The sequence below is a fragment of the Corella eumyota genome, chromosome 3 (assembly GCF_963082875.1).
Source record: "Corella eumyota chromosome 3, kaCorEumy4.1, whole genome shotgun sequence".
In the NCBI taxonomy this organism is placed as follows: domain Eukaryota; kingdom Metazoa; phylum Chordata; class Ascidiacea; order Phlebobranchia; family Corellidae; genus Corella; species Corella eumyota.
The window spans coordinates 6,398,451-6,409,695 of NC_137492.1; the positions used below are offsets into that span (position 1 = coordinate 6,398,451).

An 11,245-nucleotide genomic window follows, 5' to 3' on the forward strand; every position below is an offset into this window, starting at 1 on the left:
GCAAATTTTCATTAATTTTCATTTTTTCTAACTTTTATTAATTTTTTTTTGTATTTTTTAGATAGTTATGTTTCTGTAAAATTTTGGTTTTCAAAAATATGTTTTTGTGTAATTATAATTATCCATTTATGACAAGTCGATCATCTTTAAAAAAGGAACCAAGATGAAAAATTAAGGAAATTATTAAAAGGAAAACCTAACATTTATTGGTAAGTCAAAATTAATTTATACTTTGTAGTATGGTTACCTAAATGCTTGTGCTAACTATATCTTTCAGTTCTGTTCAGCTGTAAAAAGAGCTGTATAATATATAACAGCAGCATGGTGTAGTAATTATAGAACACTTGCTACACTACGTTAGGTTGTAGGTTCGATCCCGACTCCTCTCATGCTGTAGCGCCTTAAAGTAAAATGAACGGTATAACCTCTTGCTAACCCATCACTAAATCAGCAGCTTAATTATCGGGCAATTATAAATCTATAAGATCCCAAACTGTCACATGCAACTGAGACTGGGTCGGAGTAACTGATGTTACTCTATGTTTAGGTCGCGCATTCGACCTTTTCACATCGAGGATAAAGATATATACAAAAAAAATATATATATATATATAAATAAAATAAATTGAGTTGAAACTAGCTTTAATATTAGTTGTCCTCAAAAAGTTTTACTGCATAAACTGTAACGTATGATGTCATCGTCATAGGCTTTTTTACATGCAACTGTGAACTAAACGGTTGAGTATTGCACTGGTACGACTTAGCCTCGAAACATTTTAGACTGTGGAGCGTACCTTTAAATGTACCCCCCAAACATTTTTTATATTACTTAATTCGTATAGCGTCATCTGGCGTCTATATGTTTTTAAGATTTGTGTTTATGTAGGGCGCTATTGAGTCAAAATGTTATAAAGACCGGAATTATTTAAATTTATATGTCCGCTAGTGTGGTTAAGCGGTCATGGTAGCGGACTACGAGCCGAAAATTTTCGAGTTCGAGCCACACCATTGCCACACTATTCGCCCTTGAGCCCGGCGTTTACGGATAGCTTGAACACGTCATAATATCACACTCCTACCCAATAAAAAATATAAAACCTATCACCTTAAAAGGTGATATGAAATAAAAATAAAACACATAAAATAATTTGCAGAAAATTGACGATATTTAAAAATAAGGTATTTTTTATCACTTTAACTTGTGCAACTGTTGGATTAAAAATTCTATTTGATGTAATTATATATTGTGCGCTTTAATTATTTTTTTGACTGTAAAATAAATATTTAATAAAAGTTATGTAAAATTGAACAAACTTTTCTAAACTTTAATAGAAGATTAGAAAAAGTTTTAATTGTCTGTATCCAAACACATTTATTTGTCTTAAATAACAAGTCATTTCTGTAAACACGAGATGGGGTTGGGTTCGTTTATAATTTGGCGCGCAAAATCGACGTGGACTGATGTGAAATAAACCGAGACGAAAATGAAGTCAGCCAAATCTTTTTCAAATAGAAAAAAAAGTTAAATCTTTTGTTCGATGTTTTATTGACTTGTTAAAATATTCTACAGGGTAGAAAAATATATATTTTCTTTTTTATTTAATCCTAAAATTTAAATTTTATTACTTTATCACGTTTTCAACTCAACTGCTATGTTTATTTTTTTTACAACGCTTTAAGAACAAATAAATAAAATAGTTTTCCTATCTTTGTTTTGGGCGACGTTTTTAATATTGACTTAGATGGCAAATTTTGGATTCAAACAAAAACATCAGACAATGGAAGTTTTTTCGGTTGGAAAAACCTATTTCGAACCCTGTTTTTTTAAAACATGGTTTTTCCTCTACGAGAAAATTGCCTTTTTTGGAACGAAGGTGAGTAACTGTCCTGTAATGACAATATTTTTTTTACACAGACTTTCGCTTTTTAAAAGTTAGTACAATGTACTGTTATTGTGCTGTACTACTAGCTTAGGCTTGTATATATATAGATCTTTTAAAATATAAAGTTGGGAAGAGTAATAACATAATTTTTCAATATACAGAACTTAAAATTAAAAAAAATATGATTAAGATAGATTTATAAATATTAGAAGATAGATTTATTAATATTCGCAATGGCTTATTTTATATTAAATAAGTAAAACAGCAAAAAGTAAAAAATGATTGTATACAAGAGATTGTTATTTATTATAGAAACTCGTTCTTGCAGCACCTAATGATAATCTTTTGTTTACAAATCTTATTAAAAACAATTCAGGATTTAACAAATTTTCAAAGAGGATAATTAGTCGGCGTTTGTCTTTTAAACATTGAAGTCGTCGACGAAAATCGACAAACAAATTATTATCACAATGGAAACGAAAAAAGAAAGAAATTAATAGCAAGTTAGCTTATTTTAGAAGCCCATTCGAGTAATTGCGAATTGTACGTGATTTAGTAGCCTTGGGGTGAAACGGTAAACCTAACATTTTTCTTACAGGCAGATATTTAATTGTAAAAATTATTACAGTACTTTCAATAAAAAGTTAAGATAAACAATGCAGCATCATTAAATATTGCTCTGGAAAAAGTTAAAGTCAAATAATAAAGTTATATTATTTATGTAAGACAAAACATACCCCGCAGCAGATTTTAGCAAGTGTTTTCGATGTTTAAATATTTATTTTTGTAAGATGCAATATACAAAATATAGTGTTCAAATAAGTAAATTGCACTAAAATTTTCCCAGCTACTTTTGGCTTATAACATATATTTAACAATTTAGAAATCTTAATAGCAACTTGAAGACAGTGTGATTTAACTATCAACTAAACCAGTCGCTCTTTTTTACAAGTTTCTTTGTGCGTGTCGTTTTACTAGTTCAGTTAACCGTAAAAGGCATTAAGATTTATACTTTATTTGGAAAACACCGTTTTTAGTAAAATTTAGTGTCTATTTAAGAAAAGAGAAAGTTTTTGTTGTAGATAATTTGCAATACACAGATATAAAACAGAGTGTTTTAGAACTTATTTTTAGTTTTAGAAATTGAAAAATATGAATTGGCATAGAAGGCAGTTTAGTAGTGCAGCGTATTTAAAATCAAAAAAGTCAATTTTAGTCGTGAAATACATACATGTATATTCTTATTATTTAAATAACTTTACATAAATTTTACAACTAAAATACCATTTAAGAAAGGGTTTAGAAATAATTATTTAACTTTACTGATACAATCAGTTGTTAAAACTTGAATTTAATTCTTAATTGTTTTACAATATAGGTGATGACAAGAAAATAATTTGTAATTGACTTTAAACTGGGCCAACCGGCTGGATTAAAATATGGCAACTATATTTGCCGCGTTTGGTAAGTCGATTTAATGAAATAATTACACTATTGTAACAGTATATTCGTATTTAATTTACTTAGTTATAAGGTGGTATATGGTATTTTTTAGTCTAGATTTTGCAAAGTTGATAATGTTATAATTTAATAAGACTTTCTAAAACAGTTTAATTGTCAAGCCAATGATTTAAAAAAAATCGTTGTTTCGAATTAAAATAGAAAATAAAAAAAGTTTGATAAATATTTTACCCCGATTATGACGTAATAATGGGTGAAGGTGAAAGTGATAACGGCAGTAGTGGGTGTAGGGGTTTTAGTTTATCTACTTTTTTCGGTAAGTCTGATATAACTGGGTTAAGAAATTTATTAATGTTATACAATAGAGTCAAAAAACCTAAATATTCTGAAAAAAAACAAAATATTCTGTTTTTTTTAGCTATCATGTTTTATCACATTAGTAACATTAAGTATTAAATCATTTTTAGCATATTCTTTTTTAAAATATATTTAAAATTTGAAGCGCTATATAAAAGTAAAAAATGAACATAGAATTTAGTAAAAAATAAACATTTATTGAATTATTTTTGTAGTAAATTGTAGGAATCAATTAAAATTTAAAATTATATAGGATTTTTTTTAAACGAAGTGAGTAGTATAAAATAGTAAAACGTAAAATGTTATTCTAAAATTTAGTTATCTTTAAACAATTCGCATTTTCAGCACTTTTAAAGAATTATTTTCACAAGTTATGCAGTGTCAAAAACTAAAAGGGTTACAAATTATTTAAACGATTTTAAAAATGTCGTTGAATCAGTAAATAAAGTATAGCTCGAGGGCAAGACACCTACAAACTTCGCCGGCGATTTTAGTAACCACACCTCTATTAAACCTTATCATTACCGCGTTAACAAAAAGTTGTGTTATGTATGTTAAAAAATGTATAATGCAAATGAACTAAATCATACAAAAACTATTAAATTATAATTTTAAAAACTGTTTTTTTTTTTTTTTTTTTTTTTTTTATAAATTGGAAATAATAACTTTACTTCACAATTTTATTTTAATAATTAGTTAAATATAATTCTTATGTATTTGTTTTTTTTTTTGTTATAGGTAAGTCGGTAGGAAACAACAAGGGATCAATTCAAAATTTTGGAATAGTTGGAGTTACTATTGCATCTGAAGAACTCACTAAATTTATTTTCTTTTTCTGCCCATGTGACTATCCGCATAATAAAGTAAGTTGTACCAGTGACCCAAGGTTCGAATATCGGACCTTGTTTTTTTTTGTATCTTTATCTTCGATGTTAAAAAGTCGAATGCGCAAAAGTCCATGCGTAAAAGTCAAATGCGCGACCTACACATAGAGTAACATCAGTTATCTTTGGCAGTTTGGGATATGAAGGAACAGAATTGCTTGATTATTGGGCTGTTGAATAAGTTTGTGTCGTTTATGGCGCCTTACTTAACGGCGCAACAGCATGAGATCACTGGGGATTAAACTCAGGACCTCATGTAGTATAGAAAGTGTTTTAACCACTACTCAACGTTGTCGTGTCGCATCTTGTTGCTTCGTTTTTGGGTTTCAAACAAATGTGATTAGTTTAAACAATTCTTTTATTTTGCAGTTTAATAGGGACATAAAATATACTTAATTTAACTGCCTGGTTAGCGTGTTTATTTTGCATTTTAACAGCAGTAACAAAAAGTTGTTTTTAGTTGTATGGTTCAATATTTATATGGGGACCAGCGGTTATTTTGTTCATTTGTGGGTTTCTGGTAAATCGTAGAACATGGAGACTGACCACAGGTATGCCAATTATTTAAATATTTTCACTATTTACTATCAACTAAAAGTTTCGAAATATTTTAGTATTTATAAAGGCCATTGTGTCATTCTTATGGTTTAGAATGGTTAAATACGGTAACGGAATTTTATAATGGTATATTAGTAATCTTTCTGCTGATACTAAAATGTCACTTGTTATGCTGTTTATTTTAAACGCTCATCCAAGCGTTAATATTAATGTTTAACAAATAACGTGTCGTAAGAACAAAAAAATTTAACCTTAGTTATAATAGAGAAAATTAAGCACAAATTTTAAATTTTTTTTGTCATTGATTTGTGGTTTAAAATTAGATTTTGTGTAATTCCCCCTCCCCCCCAAAAAAAAAAAAAATTGTATGAAAAGGCTTGACTTTTAAAATATATAGAAAGCAGTGTTTAAGTACTTTTGCGTGTGGGATCACTCATATCATGCTTGGTTTAAAGTGCAATGTTTAAAACTCAACCCAACCGTATTGCGTTTACATTTTTACCTAAACTCTTACATTTTTGTGTATTGAAAATTAAATACTAACCTTTTTCCTAGTGGCATTTTATATTTTATTAGTTTGTAATAATAAGAAAAATTGTATATTGTTAATATAAATCATTATGAAAATCAACACTCAATGTTTAATAATTTTGTTATTATCAAACTTTAGTTACTTTATATTAATAAAGACAAATATAAATGATTACAACCTAAAATCGAGCTAATGTTTAATCTTATTTTTGTATTTTTTTTAAATTAAAAAAGATATACAAATATTATTTAAAAGTAAATCTTGAGTAAAAAAATATGACCAATTTATGGTAAAAAATTAAATTTGTAAGTAAGTATACTAATATTGTCTAAAGTTTAAAAATAACTTGTTTAAATATTAGTAAAATAAAGACCATTTATTATTTTGCAGGATTGTGTAATCGAACCCAAGGTATTGGGAGAGGCGGAAAACGGATATTTCATTTTCTGTTTATTTTTAGTCAAATCGCAGTGAAAGCCTTTATAGCGCCGGCTACTTGGGTTGTTTTAGCTTTTCTTAAGGTAACATTGGTAATAAACATGTTTAATTTTTTAACTTATCTTTTGTACATTGTGCCTAAAAAAAATAAAACTCCAATCTAATAAATTTCTTTTTTTTAAGTTTTTTTTTTACTTTTTTAATTTTAAAATGTGGTATATACGTTATTTGTGTTTAGGGTGACTACTACGCATGCGCGAAGTGGCCTAATCCCAATGATTTAAATGCACGTGCTGACTTCAATTTAAAATATTCCAACGACAGTTTGCCAAGACCATGTATGTTCAAGTAAGTATTGTCTATTTATCGTTATTTTATTAAAGTGCTAAATTGGAGAGTTTTGCAATTTTGTAAGTGATGTATATAGCACGTTAGTATGGCTGACACTGAATCATAAAATGGCTTTAGAACATTTAAAAAATGTCTGTGGTATTTACAATTTAATTTTCAAAAAATATTGAAAAATGATTAACATCAAAAACAGGTTACCATATTTTTGTGTGGCGTAGAAAGTACCAAGTAGCGTAGTGATTGTATACAAGCTGGTATTTTCTACGTCATCACAAACAGGGCTTCCCTCTTCTTTTTTTTAATTAAATTAATTTTTTTTAAGTTGTTTAACTTAAAAAGTAGGTATAACATTTAAAGTTAAAACCATTACTGTGTTCAGTGACACCACTTTATTTTTTTTTTGAGTAAAAAAATATCGCCAATATTGGACTTTAATTTTATGATGTTTATATATTTAGAACATTTAAATAACGATTGTTACGTTTATATCGCATTCAGTTTAGAGTTTAATGAGACATTTCAGAAAAAAACGAAAAAAATGTTATAGTCAACAGCATGCTTGGCGTGTTTTAGGCGTTACCTAATCCTATAATCATTTACACACCCACACATAAGTGGTGTGTGGTTTATTGTTACGTCACAAAGAAAAAACCCTAATTTCTGTATTATTATTTTGTTGTAGTTCAAACCCGATAAAATTTGACGGTAGCGAAGCTGAGATCATAGCACGTGACTTAAGAGCATATAGTCATACTATTGGCTGGTTATACGTTTGTTTTGGTTTGTCGATAGGTGTGGTTTGTCTTCTTTGTTTTAGATGCCGATCAAGGTACTCATACGAGCAGGGAAACTATATTGACAGGTACTTAATAAACTAAAAGTAACATTTTAAAATAAATATTTAAATTTTTTTGAAATAAAAATTTGGATTATATATACTAAAGTTAGCTTATTAATCCTAAATACAATATTCGTATAAAAATGTAAAGAAAATAAACCCTAAATACCTATACTATACCAAGCAATGTGGTGTAAAGGTCAGAACTGCATGAGGTCATATGTTCGATTCTTAATGATCTTATGCTGTAGCGCCCTTAATTAAGGCGCTATAAACGGTTTAAACTCCTGCTGAGCCAGCACCTAACCAGCAGCCTAATTTTCGGGCAATTATAATCTATAATATTCCAAACTGCTAAAGTCAACTGGGTTAAAGGAACTATTGTTACTCTATGTTTAGGTCACAAAATCAACCTTCCCACATCGAGGATAAATTTACCAAAAAAAAAGAATAAAAAATTAAAATTCTTTTTTTATTAGATATCGATCAAATGAAGTAAAATTGTTTGAAGCGGAATTGGATAAAAAAGCTGAAGAGCAAGCGAAGAGGATTGTGGAGGGATACTTCTCCAAACCTCGGAGCAAGGAGGAGTGGGATCAAATTGCAGTTATCAACGACAAGGCAGGACTTGATTACGTCACAAAAGATATCAAAAACAAATTGTTAAACTATGACGTCATAATTATTTATTTCTTGAAAATATTTTAGGTCACGAGAAGCAAGCGGGGAAGAGCTATTTATTCCCCTCTTCACAAATTCGTGAACAAGGAGTTGAGAGCTCAGGAGGATGCTAAAATTGATGATTTAGTCGCGGATGCTGCGCAGAAAATTAAGGGGAAATTTGGGCTTAGAAAGAAAAAACGTAAATGCAAATTTAATCTGAATATTAATTAACAATAACTATAAAAAATTTATTAGTTCAAAAAAATGTAATAACGGTTTAAACATTTTCATTTATATTTTTTTTAGCTGTTCCTAAAAATGGAAAAGGAGGAACAACAGCGCCCGCTAGCGGCGGAGGAGTTTCAATCCCAATGACCACCATGCTTCTTGCCGGAAACAAATCGAAGACGAAAGTCATTCAAAAAGCTCCGATTGAAATGAAGTCGGATGCTTTTCACAATGTAGCTGATAACAAACCTGCTTCCGAAAATCCCTCTTCTACTACCCAAGAGCAACCTCCAAGCGTTCCTCTTAAAGATGAAACTCCAGTGGTGGTGACGCCACCCAACACGACTGACGTCACTTTATCCACGACTGCTGACGTCATTCCTCCGACAACTTCTGGCAAAATTTCACCCGAAAATCATTCGGAAGAGCAAGTTGATTTTCAACCAAAAGAGAAAAGCTCTTCTGCTGATGCTCCTTCTACTCCAATAACAAGAGTTATCGAGACGAACGATCCGGAAGTCATTAAGGCGTTGATTCCTCAGGATTATCGCGAAGAAGAACCCGAGGTACAAGCGGCTGTAAAGGAGACATCTTTGGGTGACTTCGGAGGAGATTATTCTCAAAATCCAGAGAGCTCGGAGATTGTGAGTTCGGACTCGGAGTTGGATTCGGGAGCAGGGAAGGGAGATTACACCGAGTTAGTCGAACCGTCTCAGGAAAATGTTCACCACGAAGAAGAGGAGGAAGAGGAAGCTGAAAGATTTGAAGACGAGCAACCTCTGTTATCGGAAGAGTAAATTGTTACCCAGTTTGAAGCATGTTGTTTTATAGAGCAGTCGAGCGTCAATGACTTTATGGTCTTTGTATTAAAGGTTTATTGATACCCGTTGTGGGTTAAAGTACTAAACAAAAATTAATTCTTATAACGTTATATTAACTGCAACCTTTTCCTGATTTGTGCCAACCGCTTACACCATTTCTGTACAGACGTGATTCTAATTTTGCAACAAAATTGTTATTTCGTGACGTCATTTTTGTCTTGGGTGACTTTTTTTTGTGTCTTATCGATTCTGTAATTTGTAAATAAGCCTTGCACATGTTTTAAATCATCGTAATTGCTTCGTAGCAACGGTCCAGTTTCGCTAGAGTTTCATCTTGTAAATACAATATTATACGTGTAATAATATTAATGCCTAATAAACGATTTTAGACAATTGTACAAAATTAGTTGCTTTTTTTTATCAATAAATTTATGTTTTTTTTTCAGGTTCGTATTATTTATTTTGTTTTCAATTTTAACCTTTTTTTTTTTTTAGAAATTAAAAGATGTCCCTCCTTCGAACTCGACAGTTTTCAGGTCACGTGGTCAGTGACGAAAGCGATGACGCAATGACTCCGTTGGGTATTTATTCCTTGATGAATAACGTTGGCGACCACACGTCGAAAAGTGGATTTCAAGCTTCAGAGTCATTGCTCGATAGCGACTTCTACCGGCGTGAAAATTCCTCGCTAGAGCCTAATTTAAAAAAAACAGAATCGTTTTCGAAAAAAGTAACTGTGTCAAAAGCAAAGAAAAAACGAACAACCAAGACAAAGACTAAACTGAAATACAGTAATAAAATTAACTCTTTAGAGATAGACCAGAACGAAATAAGTGATTTAGATAAGAATTCAGCTCAAAAAAGAAAAATTCGTCCAATTAAAAGAAACCCTGCAAGAAAAGCTAAAACAAAGGCGAGAAAAAAAAGAAAAAGGCTGGATTTTTACGACTCTCCTGGCGAGTCATTTGACGAGCATGAGGTAGAAAAACCTGTTCAACAATCTTTACCTCTAGATGACGTAACAGTTAATGACGTCACTGACGATGGAAACGAATCATTTGCATCGTCAGCGACGGAGTTATTAGACACGCCGGACTTCGTAACAGAAGTTATTGAGGAAAACTCACCGAAAATTGACTCTTTGGGAAAACCCGAGGAAGAAGTAGTGGATGCGATATTCCCACCAAGTTGGCGTAAAACAACCGAACCCTTGCACCAAAAATCGCCAAACCTTAGCCACAAACAGGACCCTGTTAACGTATTAAATATAGAAGGTATTGAAAACAGTAAAAACAATTTACATTCTGCAACAACTGGCGCCAAAAGTGGACAGAAAACAGCTTCCTCTTTAAAAGCTGAAAACAACATGACGTCCACACCAATCGACGATCTGTTTTTTAAGACTAAGAACCTAACCCCGAAAAAGGCACCGCCGAGATCGAAACTACTATCTAAAAACGCTGGTAAATAGCATTTTTTATACTTTTTGAAAACTGGAATAATATTTGGATAACCCTTTTTTTATGTTTTTGCTTGCAGGGAAAAAAACGGTTGACGTTGAATCAACATCCTTGTTGGAGGACGACAGTTTGTGGTCAAATTGAATTTACGTTTTTTAATCGTGTCTTTTTTCTTCAACTAAAATTGTAAAAAAATGTTTATAAATAGAATGTTAGTTAGGTACCTAAAAATATAATTTGAAAAATGCTTTTCGAAATTTCAATTTTTATATTTAAATACAGAATTTTTACAAAACGACAAAATTTCAATTAAAAAAACAGTCGGCTTTTCTTTTAGTACTTTTAACCAATTTTATTTTTTGTATTTAGAATTGAGTTAATACATATTTTAAATTGGAGTACCATCATAATAGCCTAGAAATAATGAGATAAATTCGTATCTTATTTTTATACGTTCGTTTAACAATATAACGCACAATTGCTATAATACCGAACGTAGTATTAAAAAATATTATACTCTCAAGATGTCGCCCTTTAGCCTAGTTTAGCATCAAGTGTGTTTTCATAGCCCAACGTTAAAGCCTACGTTGGAATTTTCTTGTCTGGAAAATGGCGTTTTTAGTCATAAAGTTTTCTGCGACATGACCACTCAAACTATCTTCTGTAACGTCAAGTTTTATCAAAAAGCACAAAAACATATTTACCTCCGAATCAATAATAAAACTTGTGCTGTTTGCATATTTGTATTATTTAAAATAAAAAATGTTTTTT

At 30.6% G+C, this 11,245-nt stretch overlaps 2 protein-coding genes across 2 annotated transcripts; both read left to right on the forward strand.

Moving 5' to 3' along the window:
* Positions 1–105: 105 nt before the first annotated feature.
* Positions 106–10,975, forward strand: LOC145744907 (uncharacterized). The gene is made up of 3 exons (XM_082562874.1): positions 106–209; positions 9,510–10,477; positions 10,554–10,975. Exons 2-3 carry the CDS (start codon positions 9,520–9,522, stop codon positions 10,616–10,618), a joined length of 1,023 nt encoding a protein of 340 aa, XP_082419000.1. The 5' UTR covers positions 106–209; positions 9,510–9,519; the 3' UTR covers positions 10,619–10,975.
* Positions 1,856–9,404, forward strand: LOC145744903 (calcium homeostasis modulator protein-like). Its single transcript, XM_082562870.1, has 10 exons — positions 1,856–1,874; positions 3,262–3,347; positions 4,440–4,564; positions 5,046–5,136; positions 6,066–6,196; positions 6,352–6,461; positions 7,147–7,326; positions 7,782–7,923; positions 8,011–8,164; positions 8,272–9,404. Exons 2-10 carry the CDS (start codon positions 3,323–3,325, stop codon positions 8,988–8,990), a joined length of 1,677 nt encoding a protein of 558 aa, XP_082418996.1. The 5' UTR covers positions 1,856–1,874; positions 3,262–3,322; the 3' UTR covers positions 8,991–9,404.
* Positions 10,976–11,245: the final 270 nt, after the last annotated feature.

Excerpts from the sequence above, each read along its gene's own strand:
- LOC145744907 (XM_082562874.1), top strand. The coding sequence starts at position 9,520 with ATGTCCCTCCTTCGAACTCGACAGTTTTCAGGTCACGTGGTCAGTGAC. Across the intron at positions 10,478-10,553 it reads ACTACTATCTAAAAACGCTG|GGAAAAAAACGGTTGACGTT; the intron begins GTAAATAGCATT and ends TTTTGCTTGCAG.
- LOC145744903 (XM_082562870.1), top strand. The coding sequence starts at position 3,323 with ATGGCAACTATATTTGCCGCGTTTG. Across the intron at positions 3,348-4,439 it reads AACTATATTTGCCGCGTTTG|GTAAGTCGGTAGGAAACAAC; the intron begins GTAAGTCGATTT and ends TTTTTGTTATAG. Across the intron at positions 4,565-5,045 it reads GTGACTATCCGCATAATAAA|TTGTATGGTTCAATATTTAT; the intron begins GTAAGTTGTACC and ends AGTTGTTTTTAG.